At 46.5% G+C, this 27,215-nt stretch overlaps 2 protein-coding genes across 2 annotated transcripts in view; both read left to right on the top strand.

The window, feature by feature from the left end:
• The window catches only part of GNA12 (G protein subunit alpha 12), a 115,139-nt gene extending 88,429 nt beyond the window's left edge, over nt 1-26,710 (top strand). The window contains exons 3-4 of the mRNA XM_050785649.1: nt 20,980-21,030; nt 23,069-26,710. Of these exons, the coding sequence (XP_050641606.1) occupies nt 20,980-21,030; nt 23,069-23,638 (621 nt within the window). The 3' untranslated portion in view covers nt 23,639-26,710. The remainder of the gene's footprint in view (nt 1-20,979; nt 21,031-23,068) is intronic.
• LOC126951494 (60S ribosomal protein L22-like) lies at nt 12,503-12,984 on the top strand. The gene has a single exon (XM_050785650.1). It carries the CDS (start codon nt 12,527-12,529, stop codon nt 12,905-12,907), a length of 381 nt encoding a protein of 126 aa, XP_050641607.1. The 5' UTR covers nt 12,503-12,526; the 3' UTR covers nt 12,908-12,984.
• Nucleotides 26,711-27,215: the final 505 nt, after the last annotated feature.

Below are 27,215 nucleotides of genomic sequence, written 5' to 3'. Positions count from 1 at the left end.
TTGGCTAATTATTCCTTTCCTTTTACTTGTCTTTTTACCACCTATTCCTAAACAGTAGTAACTTACCACTTGGGCATATTATTTAACCACTTTGTCTCAGTCTTACCGTCTGTCACGTGGACAAAACAGTAATAACACACCGCGAGTGTTGTGAGAGTGAAGGTGATATGGGGGAGGCCCTTAGAACAGTGCAGACACATAGGAAGCACAAGGTAGGTGTGAGTTCTTACAGCTAGCACTGTGTTTCCTTCTGCCTGTGTTTAACTTCATGTGAATAAGGATAGTATAACCATTTTATGACTTATTTCTTCAGCGTTATATTTTGAGGTCCATCATGGGTTTTTTAATTTGTGTTTTTGTTTGTTTGTTTGTTTGTTTGTTTTTTGAGACAGAGTCTTACTCCGTGGCCCAGGGTCGAGTGCAATGGCGCTATCTCAGCTCACTGCAACCTCCACCTCCTAGGTTCAAGTGATTCTCCTGCCTCAGCCTCCCGAGTAGCTGGGATTACAGGCACTCGCCACCACACCCAGCTAATTTTTGTATTTTTCGTAGAGACGGAGTTTCACCATATTAGCCAGGCTGGTCTCAAACTCCTGACCTCAGGTGATCCACCTCGGCCTCCCAAAGTGCTGGGATTACAGGCGTGAGTCACCGCACCCGGCCGAGACCCATCGTGTTGCTACATGCAGTGATAACACTCTCGTATCCATTCTTCTGTGGTGTTCTACTAGATGAGTAAAGTACACTTGATTATCCACTGAAGGAGAGGTGGGCACTGGTCGCTTCCAGCCTAGGGCTGTGACCCTGCCGTGAGGGGCACACTGCTACACAGGCACCAACCTCTCTAGCACAGGGGTTCTTCCAGGTATGCTGTGGGGGCCCCCGAGACCCTTTCAAGGGTTCCGCCACTTTCCTTGAAAGGCTCCCCTGATGGCCCGGTGCGGCGGCTCATGCCTGTAATCCCAGCACTTTGGGAGGCCGAGGCAGGTGGATCACAAGGTCAGGAGATCGAGACCATCCTGGCTAACACAGTGAAACCCCCGTCTCTATTAAAAATACAAAAAATTAGCTGGGCGAGGTGGCGGGCGCCTGTAGTCCCAGCCACTCGGGAGGCTGAGGCAGGAGAATGGCGTGAACCCGGGAGGTGGAGCTTGCAGTGAGCCCAGATCGCGCCACTGCACTCCAGCCTGGGCGACAGAGCGAGACTCCATCTCAAAAAAAAAAAAAGAAAAGAAAAGAAAAGAAGGCTCCCCTGTTTAGATCAGGCCCACCAAGATCACCTTCTTTTGGCTTAGCTGAAAGTCGCCCAGTCACAGCAGAGACGTTCCATCCCACTCCAGCTTCCTCCCACGCTACAGGTGAAGAAATTGCACAGGGTGTGTGTCATTGAGGCTCATCTTAGAATCCTGACAGCACAGAACACATGAACTGCTGAGACAGTATCTGCCCTTTACACCCTCTTTCACGTGCAAGCCTGCAGTGGAGCTTTTCAGAGGCCACACGACGTATGAGGATGTCATCACTCGGATGGCGAACGAGATAAGGGTTTGCAGAGCCTTGTTTTCTTAAAGTGCTAGGATTACAGTGTGAGCCACTGCGCCCGGCCCTAAAGCCTTGTTTTCTTAAGTGCCCCGTGTTTTCATTTCTCATGCTGTAAGCATCGATAGTTTGGGAGATGCTGAGTTTTGGGGTTTTTGTCTTTGTTTAAGAAGGGGTAGTAAAAATAGAGGGGCTTTCCATAAAGAGTCTGAAGCAACAGCTGCTGACTCATCCCGTTGGTTTTGAGTTAGGGAGTGACTCATCCCCAAGCAAGAGGTTTTCCAGACATTTATGAGGTCTGTAGAGCTTGTGTTCTGTGTTAACCAGGCAGCTCCATTTGTAGGGGGAGGGAAGAATCATTCCCTATTATTGCTATTCAGATGTGGGGACAGTGAACAGGAGTCAGAGAACCACTAAGCTATTAAAGGAAAAAATATTTCAGCTGCCATTGAAGCTAAAAAGTCAGGTTTGAAAAAACACATGTCTTCATTGACTCAGCAAGCGTTCAATACGTACTAAGTACAAGAGGTCCCTGGGGCTGAGGATGTGCAGGGAAGATGACATTTTCCTTTACGCTTCATGGTTATTTTGCCCTAAGAAATACTAAAGGTTTTCTGTTGCTGGATGAAAAGATTACCACCAATTAGCAACTTAAAACAGCACAGATGTAATGATCTCCCAGTGTGCGTGGGTCAGGAACCTGGGTATCCAGAGTTCCCCACGTGCTCTGCTCGGGACCTCGCAGGCTGGAAGCTGGTGCACCTGGCCATGTTCTCATCTAAGGCTTGTCATCCTTTTTCAAGCTCACTGGTACTGGCAGAGTTCACTTCCTTGCAGTCATCTGACTGATGTCCCGTTTTCTTGCTAGCTGCCAGCCAGGGTCGCCGGCAGCTCCTAGGGGTGCCCTCACTTCCTTGCCGCATGGCCCCTCTTCACAGCACGGCTGTGTGCTTTCTTCTAGGTCAGCAGGAGAACACCTCTTTTTAAAGGCCCACCTGATTAGATCGGGCCTGCCAAGATCACCTCCTTTTTCCCCACTTTGGGACAGAGTATCCCTCTGTTGCCCAGACTGGAGTGCCACTGGCACAGTCACAGTTCACTGCAGCCTAAAACTCCCCAGCTCAAGAGAACCTTCCACTTCAGCCTCCTGAGTAGCTGGGACTACAGGCATGTGCCGCCATACCCAGCTACTTTTAAAATTTTTAATAGAGATGAGGTCTCACTGTGTTACCCAGACCAACCTCAAATTCCTGGGCTCAAGGGTTCCTCCCACCTTGACATGAACCACCACATCTGGCCCAAGAGCACTTCCTCTTTGACTGAAAGTAACCAAATCCCAAAAGTGATGTGCCATCATATTCCCAGGTCCCTTCCACACTCCAGGGAAAGACAGGGGTGTGTGTCATTGAAGCTCATCTTAGAATTCTGACAGCACAGAAATCTTTTCCTGACCCAAGATCACAAAGATCCTCTCCTATATTTTTGTTTGTTTGTTTGTTTGAGACAGGGTCTCACTCAGGCTGTCGTGCAGTGGCACAATCGTGGCTCACTGCAGCCTCAGCCTCCTGGGCTCAAGAGATCTTCCTGCCTCAGCCTCCTGAGTAGTTGGGACTATAGGCATGTGCCACCACACCTGGCTAATCTTTAAAAATGTTTTGTAGAGATGAGGTCTCACTATGTTGCCCAGGCTGGTCTCGAACTCGTAGGATTATGTGAGCCACCATACCTGACATCCTATGTTTTTTAAGTCTAGTTTTAGTGATCCAGTTTGAATTAGATTTATATAGGAGATGTTTAGAGTCAATGTCCTTTTTTTTACTTTTTGATACTCCAAATGAGAGATTTTTTTTTTTAAGTTCTGTGCAGATCACCAGTTTTTCCAGCACCATTTGTTGAAAACCTTTCCTTTCTTCATTTGAGTTACCTTGTCAATTTTTTAAAAATCAATTGGCCATATATGTGGGGGCCTGTTTCTGGACTCTCATTTCTATTCAGTTGATCCATATGTCTTTTCTTTTGCCAATGCTAAATCCTACCACTTTCTAGAAAGTTGAAATTGGGTATTATAAAAACTTTGTTCTTCTTTTATAAAATGGTTTGTTGTTCTGTGGTGTTGTGAAGAGATAAATTTTAAAATGAGCTTGTCAATTTCTACCAAAACAAAATGCCTGCTGGGATTTGTATTGGGACTGGGATTTAATCTCGATCGATTTGGGGAGCATAAACAACAATGTGGAATCTTCCAGTTCATGAATAGGACATAACCCTCCAATTATTTAAGTTTCAAATTTTTTGCCCAAGTGTTCTGCAGTTTTCAGTAATTTTTCACATTTTAAAAAAAAATTCCTGTTTTAGCGAATGCAGTAAGGCAAGAAAAGAAAAGACAAGGTAGACATATCAGAGAAAAAGAAATATGACTGTTCCTGCTGGCAGATGGCACAGAAAATCCCAAGGAATCTACCAGAAAAGTCATAGACTAGTGAGTCAGTTTAGCAAGGCCACAGGATACAAGATCCATATACAAAATATAAATTTTACTTCTATAGACTAACAATGACCAGTGGACACATGGAAACAAATTTAAGATGCAATACCATTAACAGTCATTTTAGAAATGAAATACTGTGGTGTAAATTTAACACAGCATCTAGAGGACTTGTTTGGTAAGAAGCACAAAACACTCAAGAAATGAGATCTAAACAAATGGAGGGACGTGCTGTGTTCATGGAAAACTCAACGCTGTCAAGATGTCTGTTCTCCTCTGATTGATACACACATTTGACACAATTCCTATGAAAATCTCAGCAAGATCTTTTGTAGACATAGATGTGATTATTCTAAAATTTATCTGAAAAGGCACTGGAATGGCCAAAAATGTTTGAAAAAGAATAAAGTGGGAGTGGCCACTCTCCCTGATGCCAAGGCCTGTTGTCTGCCTGCAGTGCTCAGGCCTGGGTGGTGCCGGCACAGGGAGAGACATGAGGTCACTGGACAGAGCCGTGGGTCGCTCCTCACCAGCACGCCCGACTGATTGCAACCAACGGCAGAAGCAACTCAGTGAAGGAGGTCACCCTTTCAACAAAGGGTGCTGGAGTAACTGTCTCTGTAGGGAAGAAAAAGTGAACCTTGACCTAAATCTCTTATACAAAATTAATTCAAACTGCGTTACAGATTTCAGTGTAAAGCACAGAACTCTAAAACCTGAGAGAAGATCACGGCAGAAACTCGTTGGGGCCTAGAACTTGGTGAAGAATTCTTAGACATGACACCCTAGTGGTCCATTAAAAGAAATCCAGTTTTGAGAAAAGATCATTTTTGTTTCAACAAAATTTGAAATGTTTGCTCTGCAAAAGTTTTCCTTTTGAGACAGGGTCTCACTCTGTTGCTCGGACTGGAGTGTAATGGTGTGATCATAGCTCACTGCAGCCTCAGTCTCCTGGGCTCAAGCAGTCTTCTTGCCCCAGCCTCCCCTAATAGCTGGGACTACAGGAACGCAACACCATACCCGGCTAATTTTCTTTCTTTCTTTTTTTAAGTAGGGATGAAGTCTCACTGTGTTGCCCAGATTGGTTTCGAACCCCTAACCTCAAGGGATCTTCCTGCCCTGGCCTCCCAAAGTGCTGGGATTACAGGGGTGAGCCACCGCGCCCTGCCCAGATCCTCTTAATAAGAGGATGAAAAGACAAGCTACAGGCCGGGCGCGGTGGCTCACGCCTGTAATCCCAGCACTTTGGGAGGCTGAGACGGGCGGATCACGAGGTCAGGAGATCGAGACCATCCTGGCTGACACGGTGAAACCCCATCTCTACTAAAAAATACAAAAAACTAGCCAGGCGAGGTGGCGGGCGCCTGTAGTCCCAGCTACTCGGGAGGCTGAGGCAGGAGAATGGTGTGAACCCGGGAGGCGGAGCTTGCAGTGAGCCGAGATCTGGCCACTGCACTCCAGCCTGGGCGTCAGACAGAGACTCCGTCTCAAAAAAAAAAAAAAAAAAAGACAAGCTACAGACTGGGAGAAAAGTATTTGCCGACTGCTTATCTGACACAGGACTCATTATCTAGAGAATAGAACTCTCAAAACAATACTCAACAGTCTGAAAACAAGCAGAAAATAAGCAAAAGATATAAAGTGATTTCACCAAAGAGGACATGCCGATGGCACATAAGCACGAGAAGACATCCAGGCCCTCCAGGCATTGAGTCACTGCCGATCAAGGGAGATGCAGACTCAGATGCCGGGAGATAACACTGCATACCTATTAGAACAGATACAGTAGAAATAGTAAAAATAAGAAATGCGGGTAAGGATACTGAGAAACTGGGTCTCGTTCATCACTGGTGGGGAGGTAAAAGGGTACAACCATTCTGGAAGAGAGTTTGGCAGTTTCCTTAAAAAAAAAAAAAAAAAAAAAAACATACGCTTATACAACCCAGCAGTCACACTCCTGGGCATTTGCCCTAGAGGAATGAAACTCACATCCACACCACACCTGTACGTGAGTGTTCACAGAGCTGTGTGTGTAATAGCTAAAATACAGAAACAGCCAAAATGTCGCTAGATTGGTAAATGGTTAAATAAACTGCAGCACGTTCAGACCATGGAATTCTACCAGCAGTAAAAAGGAGCAAGCTACCGACACATGCAACAGTGTGAGCAGATCCCAAGGGCATTATGTTGAGTGAAAAAAAGCCAGCTTCCAAAGGCCACATGCTGCCAGGCGCAAGGGCTCACACCTGTAATCCCAGCACTTTGGGAGGCCAAAGCAGGAGGATGACTTGAGCCCAGGAGTTTAAGACCAGCCTAGGCAACATAGCAAGATCCCATCTCTACAAAAAAATAAAATTAGCCAATTAGCCAAGTGTGGTGGCGTGCACCTGTAGTCCCAGCTACTTGGGAGGCTGAGGCAGGAGGATCATTTAAGCCTGGGAGGAGAGTTTGCAGTGAGCCATGATCATGCCACTGCATTCCATCCTGGGCAACACAGTGAGACTCTGTCTTAAAAAAAAAAAAAAAGCCACATGCTGTATGGTTTCACTTTAAGTACTCTAGAAAAGGCAAAACTATAGGAACAGAAAACAGATCGGTGACTCTACATTCTAGAGATGGAAATCAGATTCGTGGTTGCCAAGGGATTAGGGATGGTGGAAGGAGGATGGCCGTGACTCTAAATTGGTAACACAAGGGGGACCGTTCTGGTGGGACAGTTCTGTCTGTTGATTGCAGTGGTGGTTACACAAATCTAGACAGGTGACAAAGTGCATGGAACCACACACATTGTACGAACGTCAGTTCCCTGGTTCTGATATTGTATTATTATAAGTACAAAAGATGTAACCACTGGGGAAAGTGCATCGCAGGCCCACCGGTACCTCTCTATGCAATCTTTGCAACTTCCTGTGTATCTATAATTATTTCAAGATGAAAAGTTATGGCAAAAAATATTCCATGTTTCTTAGTACTGTTAAAAATGGAATTGTTTTTAAAATGTTTATATTCCATTGGTTTATTGGCAGTATATAAAAAAAATACTTGATTTTCGTACATTAATCTTGTATCTTGTGAATGTGCTAAACTCACTGATTCTGTTGCTAGCCTTTTTATAGCTTCCTTAGGATTTTATGTTTGAACAGTTAGGCAATCTGCAGATTGTTTTATTTCTTGCTTTCCAGTCCCTGGGTCTTTTATTTGTTTCATTTGTTCGCTTGCTTGCTGTCTTGCTTTTTGCTGTTAGTCTTTCTAACTTAGCGTTGACCAGAAGCAGTAGAAGTGGCGTCCTTGCCTTATACCCAGTGTTAGGGTAAAAGTACTCAGTATTCCACCATGATTTAGGATGTTAGTTGCAGGGTTTTCATAGATGCCCTTTATCAAACTGAGGAAGTTCCTTTCTATTTGTCGTCTGGTGAGACAGGCTTTTTTTTAAAGCCCTGAACCTGTGTTGAATTTTTTCATGTTTGTTTTTTCTGCATCTATTGAAACATTCATATTTTTTTCTTCCTTATTTTGTTAAAATAGTGTCTATCTTCTAATGACATTTTTTATGTAGTTAGGTTTAAATTCCTAAAGTTTTGTTAAAGATATTGTGTCTGTTTTCAAGGGAGGGTTGGTCTGTAATTTTTCTTTTTTGGTAATCTTGTCAGTGTGGGTACCAGGATGATGCTGGCCTCAAAAAGGAGTTGGAAATTACTTCTTCCTCTTGATTTTCTGAAAAAGTTCACGTTAGTTAGTGTTTTTTCTTTAAGTGTTTGATAGAATTCACTAGTGAAGCCATCTGGGCCTGGAGTTTTCCTTTGGGGAAGTTTTGTTGTTGTCGTTGTTTTAGAACAAATTCAATTTTTTAAAGGCTATTCAAATTTTCTATTTCATACAGTATCCATTTTGGGAAATTAAATTTTTTAAAGCAATTTGTCCGTTTCATCTAAGATGTCCGTTTCATCTAAGATGTCCAATCTGTTAGCATAAAGTTGTTTGGAACATTCTCTTAATACCTGTCAATGTTTGAAGGAGCTATAGTATAACTTTTTCATTCCTGATACTGGAGATTTGTTTTTTCTTTTTCTTAATTCCCTTAGTTAGGTGGTTATCAATTCTGTTGACTTTTTTTTTTTTTTTTTTTTTTTTGAGACGGAGTCTCACTTTGTCACCCAGGCTGGAGTGCAGTGGCGCGATCTCGGCTCACTGCAAGCTCCGCCTCCCGGGTTCACGCCATTCTCCTGCCTCAGCCTCCGAGTAGCTGGGACTACAGGCGCCGCCACCATGCCCGGCTAATTTTTTGTGTTTTTAGTAGAGACGGGGTTTCACCGTGTTAGCCAGGATGGTCTCGATCTCCTGACCTCGTGATCCACCCGCCTCGGCCTCCCAAAGTGCTGGGATTACAGGCGTGAGCCACCGCGCCCGGCTTCTGTTGACATTTTTAAAGAACCAACATTTGGCCTTGTTGTATCTATTGCAAAATTCATTTTCCATTTCATCGTTATCTCATCTTTGTTACTTTCTTTCTCCTACTTACCTTGGGTTTAAAGAGCTGTTCATTAAGCTCTTGGAGGTAGTACCTTTTGGTCAGTGATTTTTGATCATTTTTTCTCTTCCATAAGATTTTTTTTCTTTGAAACAGGGTCTTGCTCTGTTCCCTGTACTGGCTTGCAGTGGTACAGTCTTGGCTTACTGCAGCCTCGGCCTCCTGGGTTCAAGTGATCCTCCCCCCTCAGCTCCCCCTGCTGAGTAGCTGGGACTACAGGCATGTGCCAACATACTCGGCTAATTTTTGTTTTTTGTTTTTTGTTTTTTTTTTTTTGGAGGAGACAGGGTTTTGCCATGTTGCCCAGGTCTTGAACTCCTGACCTCAAGCAATCCACCTGCCTCGGCCTCCTAAACTACTGGGGTTACAAATGTGTGCCCCAATGCCCAGCCCTAATATAAGCATGTAAAGCAACAGATTTCTCTCCTAAGTGCTGTAGCAGCCACATCTCAAGATAAAAGTATTGATACTTTAACATTGTCTTTAAGTTCAGAATACTTTCTGATTTATTTTGTGAATTCTTCTTGATTTTGGCATGTCTGGGTACCGCTCCTGGAGTGTGCATATCTCTTGCTTCTGTTCCCATCTGTCCACCTTTCCATTTGCACCCTCATATTAATTAGTTATTTCAGCTCCCAAGCTGGTAACTCTAAAACCTTCGCCATATCCTAATCTGGTTCTGAGGCCTCACTTTGTGTCTTCACACTGTGTGTGTCTGTTAACATGCCCGTCCAGTAGTCCCTCTTGCTCTTCACACCGTGTGTGTGTCTGTTAACATGCCTGTCCAATAGTTCCCCTTGCCTGTGGCTTCACTTTCCATGGTTTCAGTTACCCACAGTTAACTGTAATCCAAAAGCAGATGAATGCAGTACAGTGAGACACTTTGAGAGACCAGATTCACATAACTTTATTACAGTGTATTGTTTATTGTTATAATTGTTCTGTTTTATTATGGTTAACCTTACTCTGCCTAACTAATTAAACTTGATCATTGGTACATGTGTAAAGGGAAAAACAATACAGATAGGGTTGAGTATTATTCAAGGCTTCAGGCATCCACTGAGGTCTCAGAATGTGTCCCCTGAGGATAAGGAGGGGACTCCAGTATTTTTTCTTAAAAGCCAGGCATAACGTATCAGTTGCAGGAACGTATCACCTTCTCTTCCTGGTAAACTGTGATTCTCTGCATTTGCCTATCTGCCTCTCCAGTTTGGGGGCAGCAGTGTGTCCTGTGATCTCAGCTTTCTGATGGGTCTAAGCAGAGCTGTGATTTTCAGCTGTGATTTTCTTGCTGGTGTTGCTGCTGTGAGGATGGGAGTGACACCTTCCAGGCCCTTTACATGTCAGACCAGAGAGTCTGACTTCTTTGACCTGTGGATTATTCAGAAGTGTGTGGTATAGTATCCTTGCTATGAGTTCATATTTATCATATTTGGAATTTGTGGAGCTTCTTGAAATTTGTAAATTTATGTCTTTCACCAAATTTGGAAAGCCTTCTGCTTCCAAAAACATTCTCTACCCCACTCTCTTTGTTCTCTCGTGTGAGATTCCAACTACCTGTGTATTAGGCCCTTAGAAATTGTCCCAAAGATGGCCGGGCGCGGTGGCTCAAGCCTGTAATCCCAGCACTTTGGGAGGCCGAGACGGGTGGATCATGAGGTCAGGAGATCGAGACCATCCTGGCTAACACGGTGAAACCCCGTCTCTACTAAAAAATACAAAAAACTAGCCGGGCGAGGTGGCGGGCTCCTGTAGTCCCAGCTACTCGGGAGGCTGAGGCAGGAGAATGGCGTAAACCCGGGAGGCAGAGCTTGCAGTGAGCTGAGATCTGGCCACTGCACTCCAGCCTGGGTGACAGAGCGAGACTCCGTCTCAAAAAAAAAGAAAAAAAAAAGAAAAGAAATTGTCCCAAAGATGCCTGCATCTCATTTTTTCTTTATCTTTTTCCTCTTTTTGAGATTGGATCATTGGATCATCTATATTAATCTAATTTCATTGGTCACTAATTCTTTCCTCTTTCATCCCCAGTCGGTTATTAAGTTCGTCCAGTAAATTTTTAAATTTCAGATGTTGTATATTTTAGTTCTAAAATTTCCACTTGTTTTCCATTATGTTTTCTGTGTATCTGATAAGATTTTCTATACCTTTATCCAACCTGAGCATTTTTAACCTAATTGAGCCTAATTATAATAGCTGCTTTAAAGTCTGTGTCGAGCCATCCCACTATCTGAGTTGATAACTTCTGATTGTTTTTGCCCCGATGATGAACACCTTCCATATGTTGAATAATTTGATTATATCCTGGGCATTATGAGTGTCGTTTTAAGACTGTAAATCCTGTTCTGTTCATCCATCTAATGTTGGTATTTTTGCTTTAGCAGACACTTGCTGAGACTCAGACTGCCATCTTGGTCATGCCTATGCTGCTGGTTGCTCATATCCCAGCAGAGACCACTTTCAGTTTGCCCCATATGTATGGTTCAGGTGCCAGCCAGGCTCTTGGGCAGAGTTTATGCAGAGAACTTGAGGTCTTCCTCACTGACTGTCTTCTTTCTGGAGTTCCCACCTTACTCCCTGGCAGTCCTGGTTGCCCCAGCTCTGTCCTCTTGTTCTAGCCACAAAGATGGTAGGCTTTCCGTCTGAATGTTACTGTTGCCACACACCACCATGCCTGTGGTTCACAGCTGATGTGATTGTGCACCTGGAAAATTCAGAAGAACCTACCCGTCTATTATTAGAATACAGAGCTTAGCAGAGTGACTAGTACACAAGCCAGTGTACAAAAATCAGTTGTATTTCTCTTCACTAGCAACAAAGGATTAGAAAATGGAAAATGTTTAAAGATACCATTTAAGAAGCACCATAAAAGATTACATACCTAAGAATAAATCTAAGGAAAGATGTGAAGCACCTGTGTACAGAAAATTTATAAGCATTACCAAGAGGAATTAAAGGCCTCATTCAAAATCAAAACTCTGCAGGTGTTTTGGGGGACAGGGAGGATAGAAATTGACAACTGACTTTAGAACTAATATGGAAATGCCAAGGGCCAGCGAGACTCAGTGCTTTCTTCACTTTGAGCACCAAGTGAGTGAGGACAGAGGTGAATTACAGCCCCTGGAAAATGACGGCATCTGTGAGACCACGTAGACAGCGATGAGCTACACGGGAGAGGGACTCTTGTTGACAGCAGAATGTCACCTACAGACCGGCAAGCGTGGAGTGGCGCTGATTGGAAAATCATCTCGAAACTGTCGTGTTAAACACTGGAGACATCGCAGAAACCCCAAGGGCCATGGGAGGCAGCTCTCTTCTTCAAAAATCTCAGTGTGGGCCGGGCACGGTGGCTCATGCTTGTAATCCCAGCACTTTGGGAGGCTGAGGCAGGCAGATCACTGAAGGTCGAGACCAGCCTGGCCAAAATAGCAAAACCCTGTCTCTACTAAAAATACAAAAATTAGTTGGGTATGGTGGTGCACCTCTGTAATCCCAGCTACTTGGGTGGCTGAGGCAGGAGAATCTCTTGAACCCAGGAGGCAGAGGTTGCAGTGAGCTGAGATTGCGCCACTGCACTCTAGCATGGGCAACAGGGTGAGACTCCCATTACAAAAAATAATAAAAAAATTCAGTGTTTCAGATTAAATGAAGCTAAAGAGACATGATAAGTACATGTAAGTAATATACTAAATTCTGTGCTGGAGGAGGAAAATGGTCTAATAATGCTATATCTGTATATATTAGATAAACCTTGCTGTCTAAATACGTGGTACTTATGAGACAGCCATCCTGGATGAATCCTCTTATCCTCACGGCGTTCTCCTGAAGCAGTGCCTGAAGTTGCCGTGGTTGTAGAAGCAGGTGTCCTCATTCTTAGGACATACCCTCTGAATTTGTTAGGGGTAAACAACTTGCTCTCAAATGATGACGGATTTTAAGAAGTCTGTATTGAGCTTTTTTCTAACTCCGCTGCGGCCATGGCTCCAGTGAAAAAACTTGTGGCGAAGGGGGGCAAAAAAAAGAAGCAGGTTCTAAAGTTCACTCTTGATTGCACCCACCCTGTAGAAGATGGAATCATGGATGCTGCCAATTTTTTTTTGCAAGAAAGGATCAAAGTGAATGGAAAAGCTGGGAACCTTGGTGGAGGGGTGGTGACCATCGAAAGGAGCAAGAGCAAGATCACCGTGACATCTGAGGTGCCTTTCTCCAAAAGGTATTTGAAATATCTCACCAAAAAATATTTGAAGAAGAATAATCTACGTGACTGGTTGCGCGTAGTTGCTAACAGCAAAGAGAGTTACGAATTACGTTACTTCCAGATTAACCAGGACGAAGAAGAGGAGGAAGATGAGGATTAAATTTCATTTATCCGGAATATTTTGTATGAGTTCTTGAATAAAACTTGGGAACCAAAAAAAAAAAAAAAAAAAAAAAAGTCTGTATTGAAAAGGAGTGAACGAAGGATAAAGCAAATGAGAGAAGACGTGAATCTGGAGATGAGGTGAATCTGGAGAAAGTCTGTATGAGCTCTTTGTACTATTCTTGTGACTTTTCACACATACCTCTATCCTAGCCCCAAAGAGGCTTGGAATTTGGGTTCTGGCTACTACAAAGGCTGGAATTCTGCTGTGAATTTCCCCAAAAAGTAGAGAGGTAACAGGCAGCCCAACTGTGACATGCTTGGAGCCTCACATGCTGGACTTTAGGGATTCTCTGGTGCAAGCCTCTAGAAATGGGGTGAGCTCTCCGTACCCCCAACCCTGTTATTTAGGTTTTGGGGTTTTTTAAGAGACAGTGTCTCACTCTGTTGCCCAGGCCTGAGTGCAGTAGTGCAGTCATGGCTCACTGCATCCTCAACCTCCAGGGCTCAAGTGTTCCTCCCACCTCAGCCTCCTGAGTAGCTGAGACCACAGGTGTGCACACCATCACACCTAGCCTAGGTGCTTTTTATCTAGAGGCAAGGGAATATCTTAAAACATGCTGTAAAATTTCTTTCTAGCTCACTTTTCTATGATGATCCCTGTGATACAAATGAAGAATCTAAATCTATAGTTTTAAGGGCTGAATCTATAATTTGAACTATTAGACATCTTATGAAACTGTTGAAGAATGAGCCCAACAGATACTCATAAAGCCACTGCCCAGTATTAACATGTTTACGTTTCACCATCTTTGCCTCTGATAGATGAAAATCGACACGTTCATAATTATATTTATCAGCTCAAGCTGCCATAACAAAATACTCTGGGTGGCTTAAACAACAGAAATTAATTTTCTCACTGCTCTGGAGATTGGAAATTGGGGATCCAAGTGGCAGCACCATCAGGTTCTGGTGAGGGAAGGTGGTCTTCCTCGCTTGCAGACGGCTGGCTTCTCACTGTGTCCTCACATAGGGAGGGAGAGCTCTCTGGTCTCTTCTTAGGAAGGCACTGTCATGTCATGAGGTCCCCGCCCTCAGTCACCTCCCAAAGGCCCCATCTCCAAACAGCATCACTGCAGGTGGGGCTTCCACACAGGAATTCTGGGAACATACAAACATGCAGTCTATAATGATAATGATCTAAATAGAAACTCCTCGAAAAGATCACCAGGAAATGCCAGAAAAGCCAGAAAAGATCACACTGAGGTGCCGCTTCACAGCTAGTAGGATGGCTACCGCTTTTAAAACTCAGAAAATAGCAAGTGTTGGCAAGGATGTGGATAAATTGGAAACTTTGTACGTGGCCCATGGGCATGTAAACTTGTGCAGCCACCGTGGAGAACAGCTTGGTGGTCTTCAGAAAGTTAAGCACAGAATTACCAAAGGACGGCCGGGCATGGTGACTCATACCTGTAATTCCGGCACTTTGGGATGTCAAGGTGGGCGGATCCCTGGAGGTCAGGAGTTCGAGACCAGCCTGGCCAACACATTGAAACCCCATCTCTACTAAAACTACAAAATTCAGCCAGGCTTGGTGGTGCACACCTGTAATCCCAGCTACTCGGGAGGCTGAGGCAGGAGAATTGCTTGAACCAGAGGCAAAGGTTGCAGTGAGCCGAGGTCACGCCACTGCACTCCAGCCTGGTCAACGGGGCGAGACTCCATCTTAAAATAAAAAAAGAATTACCATAGGATGCCACAATTTCACTCCTAGGTGTATACTCGAGAAATGAAAACATATTCAAGCAAAAACTTCCCCACAGCTGTGTGTAGCACTGTTCACAACTGCCAAAAACTGGAAACAGGCAAAATGTTCATCAACTGACAAATGGGAAAAAAAAAACCATACCCATACAGTGGCATATATATACATATATATACATTTGCCATAAAATGGAATGTCGCAGCGGCCCGTGCTACAGCGTGGGCGAGCCTCAGAAATGCCGCACCAAGTAAAAGAACCAGGCGCAAAGGGCTGCATGCTGTGTGATCACACTCCAGTGAGAGTTCCAGAACAGGCAAATCCATGGAGACAGCAGATTCGTGTTGTCAGGGGCTGGGCCGGGGCAGTGGGAGTGGTAGCTGATAGGCTGTGGCTGTACAGCATTTTGAAGGTAGTAAATGCCATTGAATGGTTCATGTCAAAATGGTGAATTTTCTATTATGTAGATCTTACCTAATGAAAAAATAACAGAAGAACCCAGGCAAGGGGGCTGGTGCTTTAGGGGCCCGGCGTGGCACCCCCGCAGCGGCACCCATGCACACACGAAGGACACACCCCGCGGGGCCTGAGCTTACAGTTGTAGAGGCTGCTCCAGGGCCAAGGACCCCGTGCAGCCCTTCCTGGGGTCTCACTGCTGTGACTGAGGGGTGGCTGTTTGCCAGGCTTGGAGACAAGGTGTCCACAGGCACAGCCACGTGGCCACACACAGGGCAAGGGGGCCAAAGCGTGGCCAGAGTCAGGGGCCAGCTCCTCTGTACTTTCACATTCTGGCAAAAAAAAAAAAAAAAAAACCAGGAGGAGGCCAGAATTCTAGGTTCTGCCTCTAACCTTGGTATCCTGTTAGGTTCATTTGCTTTAATTTAGGTTCAGTTTTGAGGGGTTGGTTTTTTATTTAATTTTTTTTTTTAAATTATGGAAGATGTTAGCATGGTTCCAAAGTCAAACACACTCAGAGAGGTCTATTCCTGTCTCTGTCCCATCCCCCATTCCCTCCCTCCCTAGAAATCATTTTCATCTACTGCTGGTGTATCCACATTTCCTTTTCCAAATATAAGCAAGTAGACTACAAGTTTTAGTCTCCCACCATTTCTTACATAAAAGGAAGATGCTCTGCATTGTTTTGTGCCTTGTGCTTTTCCTTTGGCAGTGGGTATCGGAAACCTCCTTCCAGCCACAGAGCTCTTCTCCTTCGCCGATGCACAGCCCCCGACTGCATGGAGATCACAGTTTATTCAACCAGCTTCTCTTACTAGACATTTGCTGCAGTGACAGCCTTGTGTCAGCGTCACTTTGTATTTCTGCCAGTGAATCTTTAACCTAATTTTTTTTTTCTTTTTTTTAAGATGGAGCCTCACTCTGTTGCCCAGGCTGGAGTGCTGTGGTGCAGTCTTAACTCACTGTAACCCCTGCCTCCCAGGTTCAAGCGATTTTCTAGCCTCAGCCTCCTGAGTAGCTGGGATTACAGGCCCACACCACCACACCTGGCTAATTTTTGTATTCTTAGTACAGACGGGGTTTCACCGTGTTGGCCAGGCATGTCTCGAACTCCTCACCTTAAGTGATTGCCTCGGCCTCCCAACGTGCTGAGATTACTGTGAGCCACCACGCCTGGCCCTCTTACCTAATGTTTGGGGATGATAAATTAGCAACAGACACTTCATAGGTACCCATGTTAAGACTTGAAAAGCTTCATTTTTATAATGTATGTGAATGTGGTGCTTTCTCTCTTTTCCAGAATACTTTCACAGCGGTGATATCATTTAATCTCACGCCACCCCTGTGAGATGTCATAGGCAGTCACTGAGCAAAGCCTGAGTTCAAAATGAGGATTTCTTTTGGGGAGCTAGATAATAATTTTAAAAGTATTTTGAAAGATTCTCTGTTGTTTGGTTAGCATCTCTATTCAGTGGAAATTTAATGCTAACTTTAATATTTATGTGTTAAGTAATGAAGTTGAAAACCTGGCCTTTAGAGTAATTTGCTGTTATTTTTCATATACAGCAATTGTAAAATTTGTCTTTGTATTTTGTTACATTGAAGTGAGTGAACTAGATTTTGGAATCATCTGGCTCACCACTGACAAGCCCTGTTTTCAGTCACGGTGTGAATGACCCCGTTTTAGGATTTTAGAGTTAACCTCACTAAGTGCAGAAACTGTAAGACAGGGCCAGGCACAGTGGCTCACGCCTGTAATCCTAGCACTTTGGGAGGCCGAGGCGGGGGTGGATCACCTGAGGTCAGGAGTTCAAGACCAGCCTGGTCAACCTGGTGAAACCCTGTCTCTACTAAAAATACAAAAATTAGCCGGGTGTGGTAGTGCACACCTGTAGTCCCAACTACTCGCTAGGTTAAGGCAGGAGAATTGATTGAACCCAGGAGGCAGAGGTTGCAGTGAGCCAAGATCACGCCATTGCACTCCAGCCTGGGCAACAGGGCAAGACTCCATCTCAAAAAAAAAAAAAAAAAAAAAAAAAAAAACAGTGAAACAGCTCCTGAATGGGCAGATCGGGTTTAAAACTAAAAGGCCCTGTGGCCAGAAGCTGGACGTTGGTGTTTGTTTTCCTTGTAACCACTCTCTGGTCCTTGATCTCTCCTTACCTCAACCCTTACATCTCAGACCAATCCACGGTTACCTTTGTTCCCTCTTGCTCCCCAGTGAGACCCACACATGGGCTGTCTTTCATGCACACCCTGTCAGCCTGTGACATTGACAGGCAGAAACTGAACCAAGCATGTGGGTAGAAAGGCTCCAGTTAGGAGCAGAGGACAAGAGGGAACCAGAGTCACCCCCTCATGTTCTGATCTCGAGGGTCTGGTCCTGTACACAGTTGAAAGATTTGAGACTCTTTTCTTGTGGTCCTAAGTTAACTGAAGGAAGCGCGTGAGGACAGCCGAGGTCTGTGAAGGGGCAGCTCGCTGTGTGCAGAGACAGAGGTGACAGGCGAGGCTGCTGTAGGACCTGCGCTGACAGAGCTCTGAGCAGCAGCGAACCCAGCGTTCTCCTGCCGGAGGTGTGGGTGACAGGTGCTTCCAGAAACTGCTGACGGCTGCAGGGCTCTACAGAAAGGTGGTCCCCTCATGGGCATGTGTTGGCCTAGGTCCTGCCCAGCATCACGATGTCATATCTGCCCGACTGTGCCCAGCACAGGTGCACAGGCCCCAAATCAACCTGCTGCTGCTGCTTGAAACAGACAACCCCTCTCTCACTGCCCACCAGCCCCTGCTCGGGTTCATCCCTCTGCTCATGAGAGGACAGGCACATTCCTGGGACAGTTGAGGCAGGGGACAGGCCCCGTCAGGTGTGTGCTCAGTGGCCTCTGGGCCTGTGAGAGGACAGGCACATTCCTGGGACAGTTGAGGCAGGGGACAGGCCCCTGTCAGGTGTGTGCTCAGTGCCCAGCCTAATGAAATTCATTTTGTTTAATCTGCAAGTTCAAGTGTGTGTTAATCTTGAGCAATGTAGGTTTTTCACACCAAGGAGAGTCCTGAAAGCCCACTTTGGATCCACTCGTGTTTCTAGATCTCGTGACTGCAGCAGCCGTCGAGAGGACTCTGGGCTCATCTTGGCACACACAGTGCCTCTTTATAAACCCGCCAAGCAGTTAATTTCACGTGGACCTCTCAGTTTCTGCCACACACTTTTTCTCTGAAGAAATGACTGGATTCTCCTAGTGTTGAAAGTGCATGGGATTGTCAACCTGGCCCTTTTAATGAGCTGCTGCTGTGAGACTTGAGTCTGTCACAAACGATCGTCCCATGGGCTGCGCCCCATCAGCGGGTGCGTCGTCCAGTCTCTGCTGGTGAACCGCAGTGCACCAAACCTCAGGGACAACAAGAGTGCAGATGTGAGGGACCGCATTCTGGATCGCACAGGGTTGCTCTTTGTCCCCTTCTTCCCTCCCCTCCAGCCTCCGTTAGAGAGCTTGTGGCACAGTCCCTGGCACCTTACAGTTCAGTGGCACCTTTTCCACAGACCCCCTGGGCTGTTTCTCGAGTGAGGCCGCCCTGACATGAAACTAGATTTGACTCCTCCGCCAACTGTGCAAGATGACCAAGAGTCACAGATAAGTTATGTCCATTCCAAGTAGTGAAACAAATGCTGTGATGAGTTAAATGGGCCATCCTCGTTCAGTCATCGTAGAGAAAGCAGCAGGGAAGATGTTTGCATGTGAGCATTTGCCATGTCGTAAAGTGCAGTTTGGGGACTGATTTCAGACTCGAGGAGTGTTTAGATTCACACCGAGGGAAACGTCCTTCCTGTTTCCTGCTTCCCCTCTAGCTCGTCCTGATTGTGTCCTCTGTGGCGCTTTTCCCCTTGCGTCCGTACTATCTGGGTGGAACACATGGCATCCAGGGTTTTGTGTCCTGTGGTGATAAGAGCTGCCCAGGGCATCTGTGCCACTGTGACTCCATGCCTGACCCAGCTAGAACCCTGCAGGAGAACTGTGTCTGCTTCCTTCGTGCCTGGTGCCACCACCTGCCTAAAAACAGGCAACGGTGGCTCGGGCTGTGAGCTGCTGCCACTCCCAGCTCCCTGGGGGAGCCAGCGGCCACAGGAGAGGGAGGGATGGTATCTTGATGCTTCTTGGGCTTGCATGGCACCTTCTGAGGCCCAGGTGAGGGCGGGAGAGCAGGAGGAGGCAGGGAAGAAAGGCGCTGAGGAAGGAACGTGTTGTAAATCAGGTGAGTGAGTGCGCCCAGCAGCTTCTCCCAGCTACTTCCTGTCGGGACGAGGGAGGAGGTACGATGTGCAGAGGAGCAGGGGGACTTGGCACAGCCACAGGAAGGCAGCTGCCCCACCAGCCTCACACTTCTCACATCGCAGGGACTTGGTGAGGAAGGGAGAGAGCGGGCACAAGAGGTCAGTCGTGCCAGGCACCTGAGGTGCCTTCACCCCAGCACTCCCGATGCCGTCCCTGCTGCAGAGCTGGGCCTCTGCCTGCGGCTCTGGGGAGCTGTGGTCACGAGGTGCCCGTGCTCACCCCGTCCTGCCACAGAGGAGGAGGAGGTATGCTCGCTCAACACAGGCAGCGCTGGGATGGGGAGGCGTGTGTGTTTCTTTCCCCTCAAACAAAACACTCACTTTGGAAACATCCAGAGGCCTTCGTTCTAAAGTGGGAATGTGGGCTCTTCCCTGAAAGGCTTTCTGTCTGCTTTCTCCCCTCAGTCTGTCTGGGACAGAGGAGGAAGAGAGAGACTGAGCAGGTGCTGGCCACCTTTCTCCATCCCTTACAACGTCACGAGCTTCGGCACCCTCACGTAGTCCATTCTGATGGCCTTCTCTCCTTAAAATTCTCCTGCGTCAGCTCGCCACATGTGTATGACCTTGCCCCTGTACACTTCCCTGAGACTGCAGAAAGTGACTACTCTTCCACAAGCCCTGATGTCAGGGCAGCCTGGAAGCCTAGACTCTGCCTGCTGGTGTCTGTCTTTAGAGCAGGGTTCAAAGTGGAATCTTTTAGAAAGTGGTGTAATTGGTTTTGAACATGCTACCTTTGAAGGGACTCAGTGCGTGCCTGTTCACGTGCGGGCTGCTCTGTGGTCGGCGGTTATGCTCTCCTGGCTCCTCACGTGCCCGGTGTGTGCCACGCGTTTGGCGGCTCAGCGCTTCCTGATACGGGGTCCTGGGTGATTCCGCTGGGCCCTTCTTGCTATGGAACAGATTATATCAATGATTGGTCCAGGCAGGAGAAGACTGGCCGTCATTCCACCACAACAATCCAAATGGAAGATTCCCCTGTGTTGGCTACTATAAATCAGGTCATAAAAATGTGGGAAGGAATAATGGACTCTTTCTAGAAACTGGAAGATGTTTTGCCAGATGCTCCTTCTCATCAAAATCTTCCATTTTTAAGGACAATGTCTTGGGTCCCTTGGGCCATCTTCGTCAGAAGCAGACTGTACCCAGGAGCCAAAATCTGAAATCCTATTCTGGCCTGTCCTTTGCTGGCTGCATGGCCAGGAGTGGGCCAGCCTTCATGTCTGGAAAGAGAGTCCCATGTCAGAGGGGCTGGCATCCCACCACACGCCGAAACCCAGCAGGGAAAATTGAAAAACAGCCAGAATTTGAATCTTGGGGTTGGAGCTAAAGAACCTGCATTAAAATCTTTCTTTAATGGTAGTTTCTTTATTTTAGAAAACATACGGACACTCTTCACACGTTTCCTTTGCTTTCCCATTCACACAGAGGCGAAATACCACTGCTCTTACCCTGTTCAGTTATTATATTTGCCACATCAGGATTCCTCGATCCAGACTGAGCTGTGAATATTCTTCCTTCCTGACAGGGGGAATCAGTGAAGTACTTCCTGGACAACTTGGACCGGATCGGCCAGCTGGTGAGTAAGCACGTCTGCCCGAGGAAGCTGGGCTCTAGGGTTAGAAAACACGTGTCCAGAGACCAAAGCAGTCCACGTGGTGAGGGCTTTGGCGGGACTGACAGGCCGAGCTTATTCTATCACATTACCACAAATGGTACTGTATTGGCATGCTCTCACTTAGATCTGTGCTCCGTCTCGGGGCAGGGGAGGAAATTGCCTTTGCCCAGATCACTATAAAGGAGATAGAGGAGTTGTTGAGTGAAAGTAGGACTTCCTTTAACTTTATCTCACGGAAAATTCAAACATATTCAAAAACAAATAGTCTAATGGAACCCCAGGTGTGGCAGTTATCACTGATTACCAGTCTTGTTTTTTGTTTTTTGTTTTTTTTTTGGGAGGGTGGACGGAGTCTCGCTCTGTCACCCAGACTGGAGTGCAGAGGCGCAATCTCGGCTCACTGCAAGCTCCGCCTCCTGGGTTCACGCCATTCTCCTGCCTCAGCCTCCCGAGTAGCTGGGACTACAGGCGCCCGCCACCACACCCGGCTAATTTTTTATATTTTTAGTAGAGACAGGGTTTCTCCGTGTTAGCCAGGGTGGTCTCGATCTCCTGACCTCGTGATCCTCCCGCCTCGGCCTCCCAAAGTGCTGGGATTACAGGCGTGAGCCACTGCGCCCGGCCTGATTACCAGTCTTGAGCAGCCCTCTCTCCCTGCCTCCAGGAGCAAATGCAAAGAATATTTTAGAGTGTACCTCGAAAAGACGAGATGAAAAATCACAACCACAATAACCGCGATACTGTATAGCTCCTGAAAAATTAGCAGTAATTCTGTAATGTCAACCTAGTCAGTTTTGAGATTTTCCCTATTGTCTCATTAATGTTTTCATGTTGATTTTGCTTTGTTTCAGCAGATTTGAATCAGCAACCTAATAAGGTGCATGCATTGCCATAGGTCAATATCACTTAAGTGTTAATCTGTATGTCTCTCCTTTTTTTCTTTCAATTTGTTTATTGGAGTAACTGGGTTATTTATCCTGTAGGGTTGTTTCTTGCCATGTGGACTCTGCTCTTCCACCCCTGCAGTGTTATTGAAGATGTTTCTCTGTCCCCTGCACACCCTGTGGGTGGTAATCAGACCTCTAGATCGAGGCTTGATCACGTCCCTGTTTGCTCCTTTGGTGAGACAGCTGCCTGCGTGGTGCGTGCACTCATCACGGGAGGTGTTTTGTTGGTGTGGGTTTTTTTGTTTTTTTGTTTTGAGACAGGGTCTCTCTCCATCACCCAGGCTGGAGTGCAGTGACACGATCATAACTCATTGTAGCCTCAGCCTCCTAGGCTCTAGTGACCCTCCTGTCTCGGCCTCCCAAGTAGCTGGGACTATAGCCTGTGGCGCCACGCCCAGCTAATGTTTTTCCTTCTTGTCAGTACCAGGTTTTACTGTGTTGCCCAGGTTGTTCTTGAACTCCTGGGCTCAATCTATTCCTCCCACTTCCCAAAGCACCAGGATTATAGGTGTGAGCCGCCGTGCCTGGCCTGGAGGATTATGAATAGTGCAAAGTCAAAGTGAGTGAAGAGTGTGGTTGCCTGTGTGTTGCTAAAGACTTAAAGAATTTTCTAAGAATAACATTAAATGTATTGTAGACTGAATTTACATCACATTACAAAACCTAAATTAATTCACAGTAAGGTTTCGGAAGCTATAAGCTCTGGGAGTTAGAAAAATAAAAAGGTATCTCTGGTATGGAAACAAAAAAGATGGTAAATTTCCTCTGGAGAAGAAAATGGATGTGGTTTTGCCCTGGGCCTGCCCACGAGTGTTCTGAGCATTCGTCCTCAGACTGGTGAGCCTCCGTTCGTTTTGAAATGTAGTATTTGATTCTGTTTCACGGCCAGTTGATAATTTTATAAATGAAATTTGCTTTTGGTATCTGGTTCAACTTCTTGCAAAACTCAGTCTCTTTCCTTCTAACCTGTCTTTTTGCCATCTTTTTTGTTTTTATGTTCTTGTGTTCTTTCTTCCTCCTCCTAAATTTCTGCCTCATTCTGTATTTTACAGAATTACTTTCCTAGTAAGCAGGACATCCTGCTGGCGAGGAAGGCCACCAAGGGAATTGTGGAGCATGACTTCGTTATTAAGAAGATCCCATTTAAGATGGTGGATGTGGGCGGCCAGCGGTCCCAGCGCCAGAAGTGGTTCCAGTGCTTCGACGGGATCACGTCCATCCTGTTCATGGTCTCCTCCAGCGAGTACGACCAGGTCCTCATGGAGGACAGGCGCACCAACCGGCTGGTGGAGTCCATGAACATCTTCGAGACCATCGTCAACAACAAGCTCTTCTTCAACGTCTCCATCATTCTCTTCCTCAACAAGATGGACCTCCTGGTGGAGAAGGTGAAGACCGTGAGCATCAAGAAGCACTTCCCGGACTTCAGGGGTGACCCGCACAGGCTAGAGGACGTCCAGCGCTACCTGGTCCAGTGCTTCGACAGGAAGAGACGGAACCGCAGCAAGCCGCTGTTCCACCACTTCACCACCGCCATCGACACCGAGAACGTCCGCTTCGTGTTCCATGCTGTGAAAGACACCATCCTGCAGGAGAACCTGAAGGACATCATGCTGCAGTGAGCAAGAAAGCCCCGGGGTTTGTCGTCCTTGAACAGCCTCCACGGCTGTGGGTCAGACTCTTGGGTGTGTATTGTCTGTGTGGTCCTTGAGTGGGTTTCTTGGATCCGTGCCCTGGAATACCTGGCTCAGGAATGCTGTCAGACCAGCCAGCCAGTGAGCTCTAGGCAAAAGGACATGGAAACTGTCACGTTAGCTACTGAATCCTGGGGGCAAGTGAAACTACTGAAAACCCGAGTGATGATGTTGTGAATACGGAACACCTAATCACACAGCTTGCTTTGCTCTTACAGAAACGTTCCTCTTTTTCTGACACAATTTAATTGAAGACCGTGTGTGTGTGTATGTGTATGTGTACACACACGCTCTGTCTTTAATGACAGAAACACAGAAACCAGCTGGCCTTGCAGACGGCTTTTCTAACTCACAAGTCTTCTGAGACAGACTAACCTGAAAGCTTTGCCTAACGGTAGCTTGTAGAGATCCAGTGCACGCCGATGCTGCTAAACTCAGAGTGCCTGAGCCTGGCCCTGCAGCCCCAGCCGCAGTGTCTGAAGGCCACCTCCCAAAGGGAGCACGTTGCCTTTTCAAACTCCCGTGCCGATTTCCTAAGAGCCCCTAGTCCACGCCTCTCAGATGAAGCTGAGGAGCCGTGCCTAGGATCCCTTCCCAGCTCTGAGGATGGGCTGGGGAGCTCTGCAGGTGTGGATTCACCTTATGGCCCTACAGCAGGCTCAGCCCTACCCACCCTGCCCGATGCCCATTAGCACAACACGGACTGAGACAGGATGCCCACGGGGACTGCTGCTCTGTCCGCATACACACAGCGGTGCTCTTCTCCCCTTAGCCACCCCCGCCCAACCCAACGGCAGAGACACAGAGACCAGGTCCCCTTGCAGATGGCTTTCCCATCTTCCTGCAAGTCATCTGCACACACACAGTTGGCAACACATAGCGTTTCCTTCTTTCAGAAACATTCCTCTTCTGGGGCTTCAGAAAGCTGGCAAGGCCACTAGCAGAGCTTTTGTTAATGCCCCAGCAGCTTGGCGAGCTCACAGCTGACCTTTCAGGAAGCCCACAGACGCTGGAGGAATCTTGAGTTTCTCCAAACTGCCGCTCCACCAGTGCCTTTGGACAGCCGTGCCTGTTTGCAGCTCTCCTGTAAGTCTGATTCTCATCGAGGCCCCTTGCTCCTATGACTGTGCTTGCAGAACAAGTAAACAGTCTCGGATGCCGCTGTCCCGGGGGAGCCCGCGGAAGCCTGTGAATGTTGATACAAGCTGGCCAGTCCTGGGCCCAGCTCACTTGTCCAGCTACCTGCCAGGTGGCTTTCACTGTGTTTAAAATACATTGCATTCCAAGCTGGTCCCCTCTGTGTATCACTCTACTGAGAAATCCTGCCTAGCGTGTTTGGGGATGTGTCCTAGCATTTAAAAAAAAATGAAAAGCTTCCTCTTAATTGGCACCCGAACATTGCTGTGGCTCAGTTACACATCCCAGGGCCCTCGTCCCGAGGCCGTGCTGCCCCTGACCCCGAGCCCCTCTGCAGCTCACCCTCGGCTTGTTTCCTGCAAACTTGATAAATACAAGCCCTTGGGACAGATGCAGAAGCAGAAGAGGGAGGGGAAAACCTGCGTCTGGGTCACCCTGTGAGCAGCGCGTTTTCATCAGGAGACAGCATGGAACTCTGTCTTGCAGTGCTCAAGGGCGTGCGTCAGTGTTTGCTGGGCTTGTGGCTCCTTTTTTGGCTGGATAAAGAAGTTGCTGTTTTTGTACTGCTTCTGTGGCTCTTCACAGACCTAAAGGATGTGACCGGAGCTGAGTGCTGATGACCAGGTTTTAAAAGAGAAAGAAAACTCTGGTGGGTCTCTCGGGATGGTCTCAGGTCACATTTTCAGTTTCCAACAGTGATGCACGGCCGGTCCAGAGCGTGGTGAGCTTTGTTTGCCTCCCGGGTCCGCTTTTACTGTCTCTCCTGTGTGTGTGAAAATCCAGGGCCCAGAGGAAGTGCAAGCGGGTCCTCCACCTCTTGGTGGCACTGTTGGCGACAGCAGCGCTGTGATTGGCGTAGCAGGGGAGTTGTTTGAAACATCTTCCTGAGTAGTCCAGACTTGTCAATGAGTGCTTTTTTTCCTGTAAACAGTCTGACATATTTACTCGTCACTTTCAAACCGAAAGCATGAAAGGAAGGAGATGTTGTGGGGTCCGTTTAACTCGATAGAAAGCACAGTGGGATGGCCCCCGGCCCGGGCTCTTGACCCGCTCAGCACTGGCCCCACCTCCCTGGCCGAGGCACTTGGCCTTGCTGAGCTGGACTTCTCCTCCTCCTCATGACCAGGGTAAATTAGAACATGTTTAAAGACACCCCCTTCCAAATTCTGTAACGCATTGTAATTGGAGAAGAAGGAAACTGCAAGGCTAAACTGTCATTTACAACTTTGCTACACATAGACCGTAGTCAGTTTTGTCTCCAGAACCTTAGGCTTTTGTATTTTTTAATTTTAATTTCATTGTTAATCCTTATTGTCTTTTTTTATTAAGATGTTGGAAAAGCAGGAGGTAGATTTGCCTCATCTATTATTGCAAAAATGTAACAATAAAGTTCCTCAAAATAAGATATGTTCCTCATAGCTAACTCTTTACACATAAGAACGCATATAGGGATTTTACTGAAATCTATTTTTAACTCTTCTGTTTGTAGAGAAATTGTTTCAAGGATTTTGAGTCATAGGTCTAATTTATAGAGCTCTCTAGAATTCGTATTGTAATTTTCCTACTTCTTTGATAAAAGAAAAATGAGTCAGATTATTTTAACTCCAAGATTAAAAAACAAACAAACAAACTTGAGAGAAGACTATTAGTTATAACTAACTTGGTGGTTCTGGGAACAGACATCTAACCTGGTATTGTAAAGCAGAGGCTCCCACTGGGATGATAGTGGTCCGGGTCAGTTGTTCATGGCATAAGCTTTTCACAGTGTGTGAACATTGGGAGGGTCTGGCTTGAAAATTCGGCCACTCTCAGGCTCTGAATGTTTATTAAAATAAATTTAGTCTTTCTTTGCTTAATATAAAATATTGGCAGGATTCAAAACCAACGCTAAATCGATTTTTTAGTCCCCAAAATTCAGAGCAGATCACTCTAATCATAATTTTTTTTTTTTTTTTTGAGACAGAGTCTTCCTCTGTCACCAGGCTGGAGTGCAGTGGCACGATCTCAGCTCACTGTACTCACTGTAACCTCCACCTCCCGGGTTCAAGCGATTCTCCTGCCTCAGCCTCTCGAGTAGCTGGGTCTATAGGCACCTGCCACCACACCCAGCTAATTTTTTGTATTTTTAGTAGAGACAGGGTTTCACCATGTTGGCCAGGATGGTCTCAATCTCTTGACCTCGTGATCGGCCCACCTCAGCCTCCCAAAGTGCTGGGATTACAGGCGTGAGCCACCGGACCCAGCTCTAATCCTAATTTTATTTGAAGGTGGTTTATTATTTATTCATCATAGTTTCTATTTCCATACACCAAACAAAGCCTGGCATGTAGAAAACCATTGTAAATAACATTTTGGGCTGGGTGCAGTG

The sequence above is a fragment of the Macaca thibetana genome, chromosome 3 (assembly GCF_024542745.1).
Source record: "Macaca thibetana thibetana isolate TM-01 chromosome 3, ASM2454274v1, whole genome shotgun sequence".
Classification (NCBI taxonomy): Eukaryota; Metazoa; Chordata; class Mammalia; order Primates; family Cercopithecidae; genus Macaca; species Macaca thibetana.
Note: the sequence above shows the minus strand (reverse complement) of the source record. Positions and strands in the feature narration are given on the sequence as shown.